The sequence below is a fragment of the Malania oleifera genome, chromosome 5 (assembly GCF_029873635.1).
Source record: "Malania oleifera isolate guangnan ecotype guangnan chromosome 5, ASM2987363v1, whole genome shotgun sequence".
Taxonomy (NCBI): Eukaryota; Viridiplantae; Streptophyta; class Magnoliopsida; order Santalales; family Ximeniaceae; genus Malania; species Malania oleifera.
Window position 1 is genome coordinate 22,411,015 of NC_080421.1, and position 16,745 is coordinate 22,427,759.

Here is a 16,745-nt window from a genome sequence, read left to right on the forward strand (position 1 = left end):
GTTATATTATAACGTCATGGTTAATAGCGAGAATTACAGCATCATGGTAATTATAGTTGATACAGAATCATGCTAAAACAGATAGAAATTATATAGATCATCTCAGATAAAGTGTGGTGATGGATGCTGATTATGCCACAAGTAGAGTAGATAGCTCCCTAGCATCCGAACCAGGTGGAGCAGGCCTTTCGTGCTATAGACATATATATATATATATATATATATATATATATATATATATATATATATATATATATAGTTAGACTAGCACTGGTTGGCCAACCAGTGTTTAGTCCTGCCTATTGGCCGCTCAACCCTACCATGAGGGGTTAAATCATGACATACAACCATTCAGGGATGTTTACACAATTATATATATATATAGATTTACAGAAAAACAATAGATATATTTATAATTACTAAAAGTATGATTAAATAGAAAGTTCAGAAACAATTGTATTTTAAGCCTCATAGGTGTGAGTTGCACTGTATATTATTTTACATACTATCTCAATTTCTGTTGTTTTAACAGTATATTATTCATGTAAATTCAGCTGCCACATACTGGTAATAACATATTTCATCTTACTGAGAGTTGTCTCATCCCAGTAATTCAACACATTTCAGGTGACCCAGCTAGACTAACAGATCAAGCTTAGAGATAGAGGAGACGTTTGTACTGCCCTGTCTACAAGGTAAGTATTTCAGAGAGATGTATTTTTTAATAGATCTTAGGAGGTCTGGTGGATGTTTCTCGAGTGATGTGTATGTATATATTGGGGAAAATACTGAAATTCTGGTATTGTATTTATGGTATTATGATTTTATGTTTTCCGTTGCACGCATAGGTGTGTTATCTTATGAACAGGTGTTCCTTGGTGCCCACTTTGGGACTGAGATGTTGTAGTAGATGTTATCAGGGGTATCAGAGTAATATGATTATATAGCATAAATAAAAAAAAAATGATATGAATTTTTGGGTTGTTACATATTGGACATTCATAATCACATTTTGATTTTTATTTCCCTTTTAAATATTATTTATTTATTTAGTAATTTTATTTATTTATTTACTTGCTTATCTATTTAATTGTTTATTTCATATGGGTTAATTAAAGACCATTAGCTTCAATTTAGGAATAATTCATGACTAATTAGGTACTGTTTATAAAATAGATGTATAAGGAGTGCTGATATTTTCCCCTCACACAACTATAATCTAAATCTTAACTTTGGTAAAGCAAACTGAAACTACTGGTTTCTTGACCTAAGATTAGACTAAAGACCAATCAATAAATAGTAATTAGGTGATCTAATCATATTAAGGTAAATAATAGGTTAGTGACGACTCCATCAAATTTTCAATACTATTATCCCTTGCCATTCCGAACCCTTCTTTGCAACATTGCGATAATTTTTATGTTTATTTTTTAAAAATAGAAAAATTAGCTAATTTTTAACTTTTATAACATTTGTATGTAATAAAATAAATATAAATAAAAAATGTTCACATTTTTTTTTTTGTAAAAATAGTTTTATTTTTCATTTTTCATTTTTCATTTTTAAAATTATTACAAAATTGTTTTATAATTTTTTAAATTTATATAAAAAGTTGAAAAACATTTTTTTTGTATATAAAAGCATGGAATTATGAATTGAGTTTTTTTTTTTTAGATCAACACAAATCCAAACTTAAATCAGTTTACTTAATTGGTCTACAAGATTTGAGCGGAAATTGTGATGAAGATAATATGAACCTATTTTTTGTAATATTCATAGGTGATGCAATATTTAGTAATTTAAATAATTTTTCCATTCAAATTATTTACTTTAATTTATAATATTTTTAATTTGATATTTCTCTTTCGTATTATCCGAATTCAATATTCTTTTCTTTTAAACATAGAGGCTACACTCGACTCATGTCATGTTGAAAAACTCCCAAGGCACTTAAAAAAAAGTAAAGGATCTTTTAAAATGTGAAAAATTCTCTTCATTTTCATTTTAATTTTTTAAAAATAATAAAAAATGAGCTAATTTTTAAGTTTTATAACATCGGTATGAAATAAATAAATAAAATAAAAAATTTTGACATTATCAGTGTGTGAAAATAATTTTTTTTTTATTTTTTAAAATTACTACAAAAATATCATATTGCTTTTATATTTTTTAAAATTTGTATAAATAGTTTTTAAAATATTTTTTTACCTATGTCTTCAAGTGAGTTTAAATTGAAGTTTTAATTAGTAAATAGGCTTTTTCTTCCCTTTTAAATATTATTATTACTATTATTTTGGATATGACAAGTGCAAACCAATAATTTTTTTAATTCTTGGCTTTGGACTTACAATTCAAAATAAGAAATTCTTAAATAAAATGTACGAGAAAATTATTTATAAAATTAACATTGGCCTAATATATTACTTTATAATTTAAAATTAATTAAATAAATATCATACATAAGCAACCAAAAAGAAAATGTATTCTTTCAAACTAAAATTTAAATTTTGAAAATATAGGGGATAAAGATAAATTCAAGATGAAAATCACATGAAAAATACACTTAAATTTTGAATATGGAAACACCCTATATGCCTACATTTATTAGTTCAGACATATCACGTCTACTATTAATTTAAAAAATAGGATATTTTTAGTAATATTTTGTTCTTTAATTATTTTTTAAAAAATACCCTCAATTTATAAATTATATTATATTTATAATATCTACAAATTATGGATGCATAAAAATTAATAATTGTTTTATTTTAAAGTTTAAGAAAATTTTACACTCCAATTATAATCTTCACTCCCAATTATCCCCTAAAAATAATAAATTTTAAAATTTCAAAAGATTTTAAAAAAAATATTCTTAAAATCCTCTTATATATCTTCTTGCTCCTCATTTTCTCTTAAAAAATAATAAATTTAAAAATGGAAGTCTTTAAAGAGATATCTTTAAATAAAATGCCTAGGATATTTATAAAATTAATATTGGCCAAATAAATTACTTTATATATTTTATAAAATAAATTTTAGGAAAAATCTATAAGAAAAGTTTAGAACTCTTTTGTCGTGGATATCAAATTTTATTTTTTATTTTAATTTTTTGAAAAATTAGGAAAAAAAATTAACTTATTTTTAAAAATTATGTGACATATATATAAAAAATGGAAAAAAAAATCCAACTATTTGCTTGTGGGACATTGTTTTGTTTTCTATTTTCAGTTGTTTAATAATTATAAAAATTTTAAAAAAACATATTTTTATTGTTTTTGATTTCTTATATGTTTTTTTTTTCAAAAAATTAAAAATATGTAATTTTTATTTAAAAATTTAAAAGGAAAACTATGAATTAATTTGCAGAGTTAAAAAAATTATTTATTCTCTATCTTTTTAATACAAATAATAAAAAACTAAATGAAACTAGTATTCTTATAATTTTAAAAAATAAAAAATATTTCATACCACTATGGACCCCTATTTTTTTCTCAACAATATTTTAAATTTCAAACAAATAAGACTGAGTTTTATAGATAAATAAAAAATTAAACAAAATTTAAATGAAGCTGTAATCCCTTTTTTCTCTCACATTTATAGATAAAATTAATTTTTCTCATTTTTTTTTTTCTCACACTTTTACGAACAAACAAATAGAGGAAACCAAATTTAAATAAAGTTCTAATCTCTCCCTCCTCCTTTTGATTATTAATAAGAAAGTTAGCTTTGATTAGTGTAAATTGATCAATAGACTTTTACTTTTCTTTCAAATCATTCATTCATTATTATTATTATTATTATTATTATTATTATTATTTTGAATATGGAAAGTGCAAACCAACAATTTTTAATTCTTGACTTTGAACTTACAATTGAAAATAAGAAATTCTTAAATAAAATGTACGAGAAAATTATTTATAAAATTAACATTGGCTTAATATATTACTTTATAAATTTAAAATTAAATAAATAAATATCAGACATAAGCAACCAAAAAGAAAATGATTTTCTTTCAAACTAAAATTTAAATTTCGAAAATATAGCTCATAAAGATAAATCCAAGATAAGAAAAAATACACTTAAATTTTGAATTGTAATCTTTCCTCCCCTTACTTCTCTCTCAAACCCTTTATAAATATGGAAACACCCTATATGCCTGTTAGAGATGATTAACTCTCCATAAACCCAACATTACAAGAACACTTCCATTTTAACCCTCTACTTAAACCATTACTCGCCTAGTTCTTACTTCCTCCTCCGCATTCTTTCTCCCCTGTTGTCGGAGAGCCATACTTTTCTGTTGGCGAACCCCCATCAACCCTCCAATGGCAGAGAACTATGTGGGTTTTGTTCCTACCATCGAAAACCATCTCGATTACCCTTACTTTTTTCCCGAAGACTTATACGATGTATATTCGTATCCGCATTCGGAAAATCACGGATCGCCAGAGAGTCTTTCGGTCCAAGGTCTTGATACTAGCTTCAGTTGTCTCAATATTTCGACGCTCCCTCCTCCTCAATCCCCCTTCCCAGCTCTGAATCTCTCCGGATATCCATACCAATATTTTTCAGCGGCTAATCCGACCAATTTGGATTTGCGAGGACTAAGAATTCAAGCAGCGGTGAGGGGACAAATGGGGATGCCCTCGCAATCCAATGGATTTCCGCCGTTGGGCTCTGGAAATTTTTGGAATTTTAGTCATTCCCACATCAACACGACCTCTGTTGATTCCTCCGACGGCAAGTGGCTCCCGGCGACGATTCGTTACGCCAGAGGGACTAATGACGGTGGAATCTCGTCGCAGGATCACGGAGTTTTGGGTCGGGAAGTTTCGGATACGGGCGCTGTTTCTTTTAGGCCTAATTCAAATCTCAATGGGGTTCCATCGTCTTCTGGAATTCGACGCAGCGAAGGATTAATTACGGAATTCGAACCAAGGAACGGAAATTCCGGGTCCCGGCGGCGGCCGAGCCATTCTTCGGTGGACGAATTGCGCGGGCGGATCGCTTCGGTGGCGAAAGACCAACATGGGTGCCGTTTCTTGCAGAAGGTCGTGGAGGAGGGAAACCCAGAAGAAATTCAATTGGTCTTCTCGGAGGTGACAGAGAGTTTGTGCGAATTAATGGTAAACCCGTTTGGGAATTCTCTGGTTCAGAAGATTCTTGAGAAGAGCAATGAAGAAATGATTGGTGAGTTTCTTCTCTGCGTTGTTAAGGATGAAGCAGCCTTCAGGAAAATCTGTCTTGATACGCATGGGTAAGTATTATATATATATAATTTATGAAATTCTGTTTGGGTTGAATGTTTCTAACGATTGGTTATTATTGAAATTGGGAATTGGTGCAGCACTCGAGGGATACAGAAACTGTTGGATTGCCTGAGCACTGCAGATCAAATTGGACTGATGGTGGCGGCTCTGAAGCGCATCACGGTGACACTCACCACCAATGTGAATGGGCAGCATGTCATTCAACATTGCTTGAAACTTTTCTCCCGTCCTAATACTGAGGTAACTAATTAATTAAGCTTCAATTCTATATATTGTTGGGTAAGACCACAAAATATCATCACATGTGAGAATGGGAGGATATTTAATACAAAATTCTGATTTTATAGACACGTGAAAATCCTCTTTTTTATTTTATTTTTAATATTATTTGAGAAAAGGAAAAAAAAATAAGGAGGAATTTTATTTGTTATTGTATTTATATTAATATAAATAAAAAATTTTAATATTAATTATGTGTAAAATTAAAATTTTATTTATAAATTTTTTATTTTTAAAAAATATGTTTTCACTTTCTTTAATAAACAAATATAAAAATACCAATTTCTTAATATTTTTCTTTCCTTCGTATATATTTTCTTAATTTCAAAGGAAACTTAAAGAATTGAAGATAAATTATAGAATGTCTGGTAATAGAATAATACCAAACATAATCTTAGTTAATATCTTCAATTAACCCGAGAGTAATGATCAACTTTCAATGTCCTTCCACATTTATGCAACTACAAATGTAACTGGCTTGCATACAAAATTGGCTGTATCTAATTAATTATTTTTATTTTTGTCTATCACCCCATTAGATCACAGGCATGCATGGCATACATACTATTCAATTTTTGCATTGATACGCTGTCGTTTTAACTAACTTTTCTATGTGTATTGCGTGTGGGAGTGCAGCCTCTTCTGCTGGAAATAGCAGCCAACTGCGTCGACATTGCCATTGATAAGAGCGGGTGTTGTGTATTGCAACAATGCGTGGCTCATGCTCGTGGTGAGGCCAGGGATCGCCTTCTGGCCCAAGTGGTTTCAAATGCTGTCTTCTTGTCCGGAAACCCCTATGGGTATCTATATATACCTATATGCATCTCCTCTTTAATTAAATTTTTTTCCATTTAAATACTCCCTTTGCATGTGTTTGTGCATTCTGCATTAATAATATGAACCATATACTTAATTAGCATTTACAAACGTATAATTATATTGACACAATTTCTTACAATTATTTTTAGGAACTATGTGGTGCAATACGCAGTGGGAATGAAGATACCATACGTGACGAGGAAAATAGTGGCAAAACTGGAAGGGAAGTTTGCGCGTCTGTCGATGGACAAGTATGGAAGCAATGTGGTGGAGAAGTGTTTGAGAGAGTCGGATGAAATGGTGTCCGATGATATTATTGCAGAGATCATTTCAACCCCAAACGTCTCGTTGCTCTTTCTGGATCCTTATGCCAACTACGTCGTCCAGTCTGCATTGGCTGTATCTAAGGTATACTCACTCGCTCCACCTTTAATGTTTATTTGTTAATTTCCTCCCATGCATCAACTTAACTATATATGGAGCGTTTACTAATATAATATTAAGCAGGGATGGATTCACAAAGTATTGGTGAAGCTCATTGAGGAGCATCAGAATTCGCTGCAGAGCCATCTTTACGGAAAAAGGGTGTTGGATTGCGTCAGAGGAAACAAGAGGCACTGTGTGTGAGTTATATATTATGTATAGGAAGAAAGGAAATTGCATTAGCGTAGAGGAAAGGAAGCTGCTGCATGCTTTGAGCTTATTATGTTGGGCTGGTTAGTAGATGTAGTCGTGTCTCAGGGTTTTTTGTTTTGGTGTCTGTAGTTGTTGCTTAGAGGAGCGAGCAAGGAGAACAATACTCTATATGCTTGCTGTGAATTTATTAGTGTTATTATTTCTTAATTCTCCCAGTTTAAGATGGCATCCACTGTCTTTCGAGCATTCTGTTAATTCACCGATATAGTAGCCTATCACTCTACCTTTCTACATTTGAATATAAACTTTTTATTTTAACAAAATATTATAGTCTCTAAAACTCGAATCCTAACCTCTAAACACGAAAGTCTTAAGTTCACTCATAGTTTGGAGAGCAATTGGAAAATTCAAAATTACTATGAAGACCCATCACCCTTCTCTATTCAACCGACTGCCGTGGGAAATAGAACCCTCGCTCTCTGCATGGGTTATATAACCAGCATGTACTTATTTGATTATTTCATGATTTTAAAACTTAGACTGGATTGCTCTGCCTAACTTCAGCAGAACTTGTGATGGGTTCATTTCATCCTCCAAGCATGAAAACATAGTGAATTAGTGTTTGATCTAGATGATCAACAGCTGGCTCCTTATAAAAACTAGATAAAGCATAATTAGTGAAAACTTGTGATGATGAAATCCGGCCTAGCGGGCTTCCCCTTGTCTCAAGACTATACTAAACTAACGTTACAAATGTGTTAAAGTGCCAAATAAATAAGACATATACTTCTATATATATTGAATTCAACACTTGTTTCTTCATCTTTAATTCAATATTACATACAACAACCATTGGGATAAAAACTGGAACCATAATAATTAAGGCAAAGACACTCACCTCCCCTAAGGTTTGACAAAAAGATAAAGACCTTTTATGAGGTTTTGAAAATGTCACATACTTCTCCTAAGATTTTCCAAAAATATGCAAACCTCATTATAAAAAAAAAAAAACTAATCTTTTAGCAAAATATAAGGGAATGTTTGCGTCTTTTTGACAAACCTCAACAGAGGTCTTTGAGATTTTTAAAACATTAGGAGAGGTTTTTAAAATTTTTGAAACCTCAGGGCAAGTCATTATCTTTCAAAAAAACTTCAGAGGAGGTTAGTATATTTTGTCCTAATAATTATTATGAATTGTTATTGTTGTCTAATACTTCCTTGAAGATTTGGTAAAAAGACAAAACCTCTCCTAAGATTTAAAAAATATTACAAATCTTCCTTAAGATTTCAAAAATTTCTTAGACCTCTTCTAACATTTGTTAAATACATAGACCTCCAATTAAAAAAATTGTCTTTTTTGCAAAATAGAAGGGAATGTTTGTGTCGTTTTGACAAACTTTAAGAGAGATCCTTTAAATTTTTGAAATTTTAAGCGAGGTCATCAAACCTCAGCGGAGGTTAATGTCTTTTCTCCTAAAACTTGGAAAATTAAATATTTTAAAATATTTTTACTTGTTTTTTTCTCTTCATAAATCAATCTTTGGGGGAAAAAAAAAAGGGAGAGAGCAACTTTATGAAGAAAATATTATGCATTCTTACCTATTTTTTGTAATATTCATGGGCAATGAAATGATTAATGATTTAAAATATATATTGTTTTTAAAAAAATTTAGTTAACTTAATTATTAATATTATTAATTTTTTATTTTTATTTTTTTTATATTGTCCATGCTCATCTTTCAAGTTCAATAATTTCTTTTTTAATTATAAGCATATAAGCAACTGGAAAATGAGGAGCAGAGAGTTCTCAAAGTGTTGAGATTGAAGATTAAAGTTGCAGAAAGGAGTTCCAAAGCTAAGATTTGAAGCTTGAGGTTTTAAATATCAGAATTCAGGGTGGAGGATTGCAGACAAAACCAGAATTGAACATTGGAGGAGCTAAAGACCAAAGGATGGTTTTACTTTTGTGTTTTGTTTTCCATATTCAATCCAATAAGAAAAATGTTCTGAAAAAATGATCCAAGGATCCGGATCCAATTCGTAGATCTAACCCATTAAACTGAGCCTGTTGACCTAATCCAATGAACCAAATTGACCTGACCCATTTGACCCGGATACCCAAGACTCAGGTCCAACATGGACCGAGGTCCATTAATTGGAAACCCTACTTGTTGACTCTATGAGTCCAATCTGGTTTTGATAATGACAAATCACTTGGTATTTGATCTGTGCATTAAGATTGTGAACATGAACTATATTAAGCATGCACGGAAGGATAACAAGTCATGAAAGCCATGAAAATTAAAGCATGCATATTTTGGCACAATCCATGGAACTCAAAGAGTACAAGAATGAAGATGCAAGCAACAAGTTCAAGAACGTCATGAGAATGGGTACTTAGAACTAATGTATTTACATTTTCATATGAATTAATTTGAGGCTCAACATATACCCTAGAATGACCTTAGGACTCATGCATCTCATGAACATAATTAGGGGACATTCATGGACTTAAAAATAGTTTTAAAACCCCCGAAAAATATTTTTGTAAAAGACCCAAGAAAGAAAGCAAAATAGATTTTTGAACTGGAAAGAAAAAAATTCAGGAATTGGGAACTTTAGAAGACCGAACTCAACGTTCAGTCGCCTGAAGATCCAACTTCAGAAGACCGAAGATTAAGTTCAGTCGCTTGAAGAATTAATGGTGAAACACAGAACCTGGCAGAAGTACCTCAAAAGACTGAACTCAAACTTCAGTCGTCTGAACCTGACACTTCAGTCATCTAAACCCCAACTTCAGTCGTCTAACCCTGTTTCCAAGTTATTTTTTCGAAACTCTAAGGAACTTCAGTCGTCTGGACCTTTAACCTCAATCGTCTGAACTTGTGGGAAAGTTTTTAAAATCTAATATTTAGTGAAAGAACACGCGAGCTAATCTTTGATCCAACGATTGAGATTTATCCTAGTGGGCAAAATACCTATTTATACATTATATAAACCTTAGTGCTGAAGCTAAGACTTTTGGAAGAGAAGAGAACAAACCTTTTGCAAAGATTGCACGCTTAGCACAACTTTGAACACACTGCTGAAACCTTTGCCAGGGATTTCAAACTTCTTACATCGAATCTGAGCTAAGGTCATCTCATTTTTCAAAAAACAATAGCTATCATTGTGGAATCAGTTTGGTATTGAGGTTTGGTAAATTGATCTACATGTTGATATTTATTCTCATAGAGTTCTTCATATTAACTTATTTGCTTGATTGATATATATTTTTCAAAGAACTTCTCATTCCAAAATCTATTGTTGAAATAAACTGAGTGATTGATAGTGAGTATACTTTCATATAGATTATCTAGATAATATCACTATTTGATAAAGGGTTTCATCATTGGTTAAATAGTTTTGATTCAAGTGTGTATTCAATTAAAGGATTAATATTTTAGATATATTAAAACACTTGATTAAATATTATTGGTATTCATAAAAATTTATTTTATTGAGGGGTATTTTCTTTGGAAAACTTTATATTCAATTTTTAATCTTTGGAAATCATATTATATATATACATATAGATTTGGATATTTTAAAGATCGTGTTGCGATTGAATATTTGAAAGAAAGCTTTTTTATTTTGATTGATATAATATTCAAGATAAAACTTTTGATAAGTTCACATTAGATATTCATGCATTTTCACAAAGTGAACTAGAACCCAAATTTTCTCCAAAGCTTTTAATTATATCATTATTTGGGAGTTTTGGTAAAAAGGAAAATTGTGTGTTGAAGCATATTCATTCATTAACGATTGTATCGTTACATACATTCTAAGTTTCAAGTTTCATCATATGATTATGTATTAGAAATTTCAATTGTACTCACTAGCTTTGTTAGAAGCAACATTGAGTGTTTTGCAGATTATATTGTAATCAAGGTTCGGGTTGTGAACCGAATTTGAAGAGAGAGTTGTATCTCTTGTAAACAGTGGATTATGAGGAAGTTATACCTCTTTTAAGTAGTAGATGTAAGGAAAGCTACATCCCCATTTAAGGAGTAGGGATTATAGTGGAATCCTTGAGTGGGTTGTTCAAGGCAAGGACATAGGTTGGGTTGGCTGAACCTCGAAAAAGTGCATTTGCATTCTCTCTTCCCTTATCTTTTAAATTTTCACAACGCACTTCATTACTTATATTGCATATATGTATGTTGAATAACCTTACACAAACGTGATAAGTAATTTGTTAAATTTAGAAAGAAGGACTAAGAGGTAAATAGGTTTTAAAAAATTTTAAAATAACCAATTCACCCCCTCCCCTCTTGGGATTACACCTAAATCAACATTTGGAATTAGAATGGGTTTACATAGACTTAATAGTTCATTTTTAAAAAGATCACACGACACATATTAGTGTAACTCCATTCGGTGAGGGACATTCATCCACTAGACCACCAATTTTCTGTGGTGTAAATTGCACCTATTGGGAACGTAGGATGAGCATATACCTGTTAAATGTAGATTGGAAGGTATGGAAAATTATTACTAAGGGAAATCATGTTCCCATGAAAGTAATTGATAAGGTAAATGTACCTAAAATTGAAGATGAGTATACTAAAGAGGACTGGAAATCAGTGCAAATAAATGCTATTGTGATGAACTTGCTTTTCTATGCATTAGATGTGAATGAGTTTAATAGGGTAATGACATGTAACTCTGTCAAAGAAATTTGGGAAAAATTAGAAGTTACATATGAAGACACTAAGGAAGTAAAAGATAGTAGGATAGACATGCTCACCAGTGAATATGAAGCATTTAAAATGACTGCTGATGAATCTATACAATCCATGTACACTAGATTCACACACATCACAAATTCTTTAAATGCTATTGGAAAAATTTACCCTACTTATGAGTTGATCATGAAAATACTCAGGGGACAACCTCCAGTTTGGGAAGCGAAAGCTACATTAATAGCAGAAGGGAGGAATCTCAAGGGGATGTCTGTTGACGAACTCATTGGATCGCTCATCACCTATGAGCTTGCAATAAATGAGAGGAAGAATGAGCAAAGCAAAGTAAAGAAAGCCATAGCACTTTAGGCATCCTCAAACAACTCTAGTGAAGAAAGTGATTTTGATATAGAAGACGACATGGCCTTGCTAACAAAAAGTTCAGAAAGTTCTTGAAGAAGAATAAGAAGTTCAACAGAAAATTTTGGAATTCAAAATCAGAAAGAGAAGAGTCAAGCATGAAGAAAAAGAAGGAAGATCCACCAACATGCAACAACTGCAGAGAGGTTGGACACATCAAGCCTGGTCCCAAACTAGTGAAAGTCTCAAAGAAAAAGAAGAAAACGCTAAAACTAGGTTGGGATACGCACAACATAAGCTGTTCAGAATCTGAATCCAGTGATGACGAGATTGCCAATTTGTGTCTAATGGCACATGATGGCCTTGAGGTACTATCATCACTCTCATCATCTTCATATTATTCTAGTGATTCTAAAAGTGAGAATGACATACTTTCATATGATGAATTGAAACAAAAATATTTGTACTCTATTAAAATGCTTGAGAAGAAAACTAAGAAAAATTCTGATTTGAAAAAAAAAAAAAAAGTCAAAGAACTTTTAAGTTTAGTTGAACGTCAAAATGAATCACATGCATCTCTCATGAAAGTCAAGGATTTAAAAATTAAGGAGTAAGAAAAGAGTTTGAAAGATAAATCTAAAATTATTTGTAAATTTAATGAAAAACAAAATAATTTTGAAAAACTCCTAGGAGCTCAAAGAAATTCCTTAGAAAAGGAAGGTGTTGGTTTTAATGAGAAAGAAAATTTAAAACAAAGACATCTTTACATGGGATATTTTGTAAGAGAGTCAAAATCATATGTCTCAACTAAAGACTATCATAGAAACATTACATGTTTTAAATGTAAGAGGTTGGGTCACATAAAATTTGACTGTCCTTTCAAAAATAAAGATTTAAAAATTAAGAAAGTATGGAAGGTTAAAGGAGAATCTAGTACTAACCCCCATGGACCCAAGAAAATCTGGGTACCAAAAGTAGTTATCTGATTGTGTATTGCAGATATGCTTAAGATCATCATCCAAAAAAGACAGATGGTATATGGATAGCGGATGTTCACGTCACATGACCGAGGATAAAGCAAAGTTCACATCCATCACACCCAAGGATGGAGGATTTGTCACTTTTAGAGATAATGCTATGGGAAAGATCACAGGTGTAAGTAAAGTTGGTAATGATTCGTCATTAATTATAGATGATGTTTTACTGGTTGATGGTTTAAAGCACAACTTATTGAGTATAAGCCAACTGTGTGATAAAGGTTACAAAGTGTCTTTTGAACATGAATAATGTATTGTTTAACACAAAACTTATAATAAGATATTGTTCACTACTGAGCGTCATGAAAACATATATACCACCAGTTTTGATAACTTAACCTCACAGAGTGTGACATGCTTCTCTGCTATGAATGAAATTAGTTGGATTTGGCATAGGATACTAGGACACACAAACATGGACTTAATATCTAAACTAGTTAAGGGAGACTTAGTTAAGGGATTGCCTAAGAAAAAATTCATCAAAGATAAAATTTGTGAGGCTTGTCAACTAGGAAAACAAGCAAGAACGAGCTTTAAGAAAAAGAAAGAAATATCCTCTATTAGGCTACTTCAAATGCTACACTTAGATTTATTTGGTCCAAACCCAATTCAGAGTTTAGGAGGAAAATCTTACGCACTCGTCATAGTTGATGATTTTTCAAGATATACATAGGTACTATTCTTAGGTCACAAAGATGAAAAGTGTGAACAATTCATAAACCTGTGCAAGAAAATCCAAAATGAAAAGGGATATACTATCACTAAAATTCGAATTGATAAGGGTAGAGAATTTAAAAATCAAGGCATGAAAGACTACTATAATTCATTAGGAATAGCTCATAACTTTTCAGCTCCTAGAACACCACAACAGAATGGCGTAGTTGAAAGGAAGAATAGGTCTACATAAGAAATGGCCAGAACTATGCTTAACGAACATAAATTACCTAAGTATTTCTGGACTGAGGCAGTGAATACCGCCTGTTATGTTCTACATAGAGTTTTAATTACACCATCTCTTAATAAGACTCCGTACGAATTATGGAATGGTCATAGACCAAGCATATCATATTTTCATGTTTTTCGTTGTAAATGTTTTGTGCTTAGAGACAATGAACATTTAGGAAAATTTGATGTGAAATCTGATGAAGTTATCTTCCTAGGGTATGCCTTAGATAGTAAAGCCTACAAAGTATAAAACAAACAAACATTAACGATTATAGAATCTATTCATGTAGTGTTCAATGAGTTAAATCCATTCTCCAAAAGAACTGATGAAGATGAAATTGAGATAAATAAGGAGTTTGAGAAAATATCCATTGAGAATGATTCAGAAAAGAAAAATGAAATTAAGGAACCACCCACTGAAACTAATCAAATTGAAAATGAGGTTAATGAACCACCTAGAGAATGGAAGTACATAAAGAATCATCCCATTAATCAAATAATAGGTGAACCATTACGTGGAGTAGCCACACAATCCTCATTTAGGAATATGATAAGTCATTTTGCCTTTCTATCTCAATAAGAACCTAAGAATGTGAATGAAGCAATTGAGGATGAATCGTGGGTGTTGTCCATGCAAGAAGAGTTAAACCAGTTTGAGAGAAACAAAGTATGGACATTAGTTCCTAGACCTGAGGATAAAACAATCATTGGTACAAAATGGATATATAAGAACAAGAAAGATGAACATGGGATAGTTGTTAGAAATAATTCTAGACTAGTAGCTCAGGGATATAGCCAGGAAGAAGGAATAGATTTTGAAGAAACCTTTGCACCTGTAACTAGAATGGAAGTCATTCGAATGCTTTTAACCTATGCAACTTTTAAGGATTTCAAGTTATATCAAATGGATGTCAAAAGCGCATTTTTAAATGGCTACATAAGTGAAGAAGTGTATGTAGAACAACCCCCAGGTTTTGAAAACCATAAGAATCCAGATCACGTGTATAGACTGACAAAAGCCCTGTACGGTTTAAAGCAAGCTCCTAGAACTTGGTATGAAAGGTTAAGCGGTTTTCTACTTGAAAATGGATTTATCAGAGGAAAGATAGATACAACTCTGTTCATAAAGTCTAAGATAAATGGCATTCTCCTAGTTCAAGTATACGTAGATGATATCATATTTGGAGCAACAAATAAAGACTTTTGTAATGAGTTTGCAAACACTATGCAAAATGAATTTGAGAAGAGCATGATGGGTGAACTAAATTTCTTCCTAGGACTTCAGATCAAACAAGCAAAACATGGAATATTTATAAATCAATCGAAGTATATTATAGATCTACTCAAAAATTTTAATATGGAAGATGGAAAAATACTAGGTACACCTATGAGCGCTTCATTGAAATTAGACAAAGATCAACAAGGTATACCAGTAGATGTCAAGCTTTATCGTGGAATGATCACTAACTTACTTTATCTGACTGCCAGCCGACCTGACATAATGTTTAGCGTATGTTTGTGCGCAAGATTTCAAACTGCACCAAAAGAGTCACATTTGTTAGCTGTTAAACGAATACTTAGATACCTGATAGGAAGCGTTGAACTTGGGTTATGGTATCCTAAGTATACATCTTTTGAAATTATCAAATATTCAAATGTTGATTTTGTGGGTAGCAAAGTGGATAGGAAGAGCACAAGTGATACTTATCATTTCTTAGGACATTCATTAGTCTCTTGGTTTTCGAAGAAACAAAATTCAGTTGCTTTTTCATAGCTGAGGTAGAATACATAGCGGCAGGTAGTTGTTGTGCTCAAATGCTATACATGAAGCAACAATTGACCAATTTTGGATTACGTTATGAAACAATTCCTATAAGATGTAACAATACGAGTGCAATAAACATCTCAAAGAATCCCATATTATATTCACAAACTAAGCATATAGAAATACAACATCACTTTCTTCGTGATCATATGCAAAAAGGAGAGGTGACACTTGAGTTTGTATGCACGGATGAACAATGGGCAGCCATATTCATGAAACCACTTGCGGAGGATAGGTTTATCCAAATTAGACGTTAATTAGGCTTGATGCATAGTCGAGAGGTTGCCTACAATTATATTAGATGACATAATTCAGGGGGAGCAACGTCACTTAATATTCACAATTGGCTAAAAATTTCAAAGTCAGCTCATCTGTTCTCATTCGGTATCATGATAAGAGCATATTATCTTCCACATGTTAATCCTCACATAATCATAGAAGTTTAATGATTGAGTCTGCTTATACACTTATATGACATTTATCACACAGTGTATGTTCACATTGAATTTAAATTCAGCAACACAGATGTCTGCATTAGCAAGGGGGAGAAGTAAAATTTTTCAAATCTGATGGTTGAATATGTTCAAAACTTTAAGACTTAAAAGGGGAGAAAAATATAAGACTATGTCCACTCATGTATTATTATACACATTTTTGTTGATGTCAAAAGGGAGAGAAAAATTAGAAGAAAAAATTGATTGGAAAAATTAATTATGCAAAGGGGGAGAAGGATAATAGCAAAATTCGTTGAAAATAAAAATCAGGAGCAAAAATGGTTGACAATACTAATTTTGTAAAGGGGAAGAAGAATCAAGTTATAAGAATCCGGCTATAGCATAAATTGTCA

General features: G+C 31.6%; 1 protein-coding gene across 1 annotated transcript; it reads left to right on the forward strand.

Annotated features, from left to right (window-relative positions):
• The first annotated feature begins 4,325 nt into the window (after positions 1–4,325).
• On the forward strand, positions 4,326–7,205 carry LOC131155887 (pumilio homolog 12-like). Its single transcript, XM_058109334.1, has 5 exons — positions 4,326–5,257; positions 5,348–5,510; positions 6,186–6,349; positions 6,518–6,776; positions 6,876–7,205. Exons 1-5 carry the CDS (start codon positions 4,326–4,328, stop codon positions 6,993–6,995), a joined length of 1,638 nt encoding a protein of 545 aa, XP_057965317.1. The 3' UTR covers positions 6,996–7,205.
• Positions 7,206–16,745: the final 9,540 nt, after the last annotated feature.

Excerpts from the sequence above, each read along its gene's own strand:
- LOC131155887 (XM_058109334.1), top strand. The coding sequence starts at position 4,326 with ATGGCAGAGAACTATGTGGGTTTTGTTCCTACCATCGAAAACCATCTC. Across the intron at positions 5,258-5,347 it reads ATCTGTCTTGATACGCATGG|CACTCGAGGGATACAGAAAC; the intron begins GTAAGTATTATA and ends GAATTGGTGCAG. Across the intron at positions 5,511-6,185 it reads TCTCCCGTCCTAATACTGAG|CCTCTTCTGCTGGAAATAGC; the intron begins GTAACTAATTAA and ends GTGGGAGTGCAG.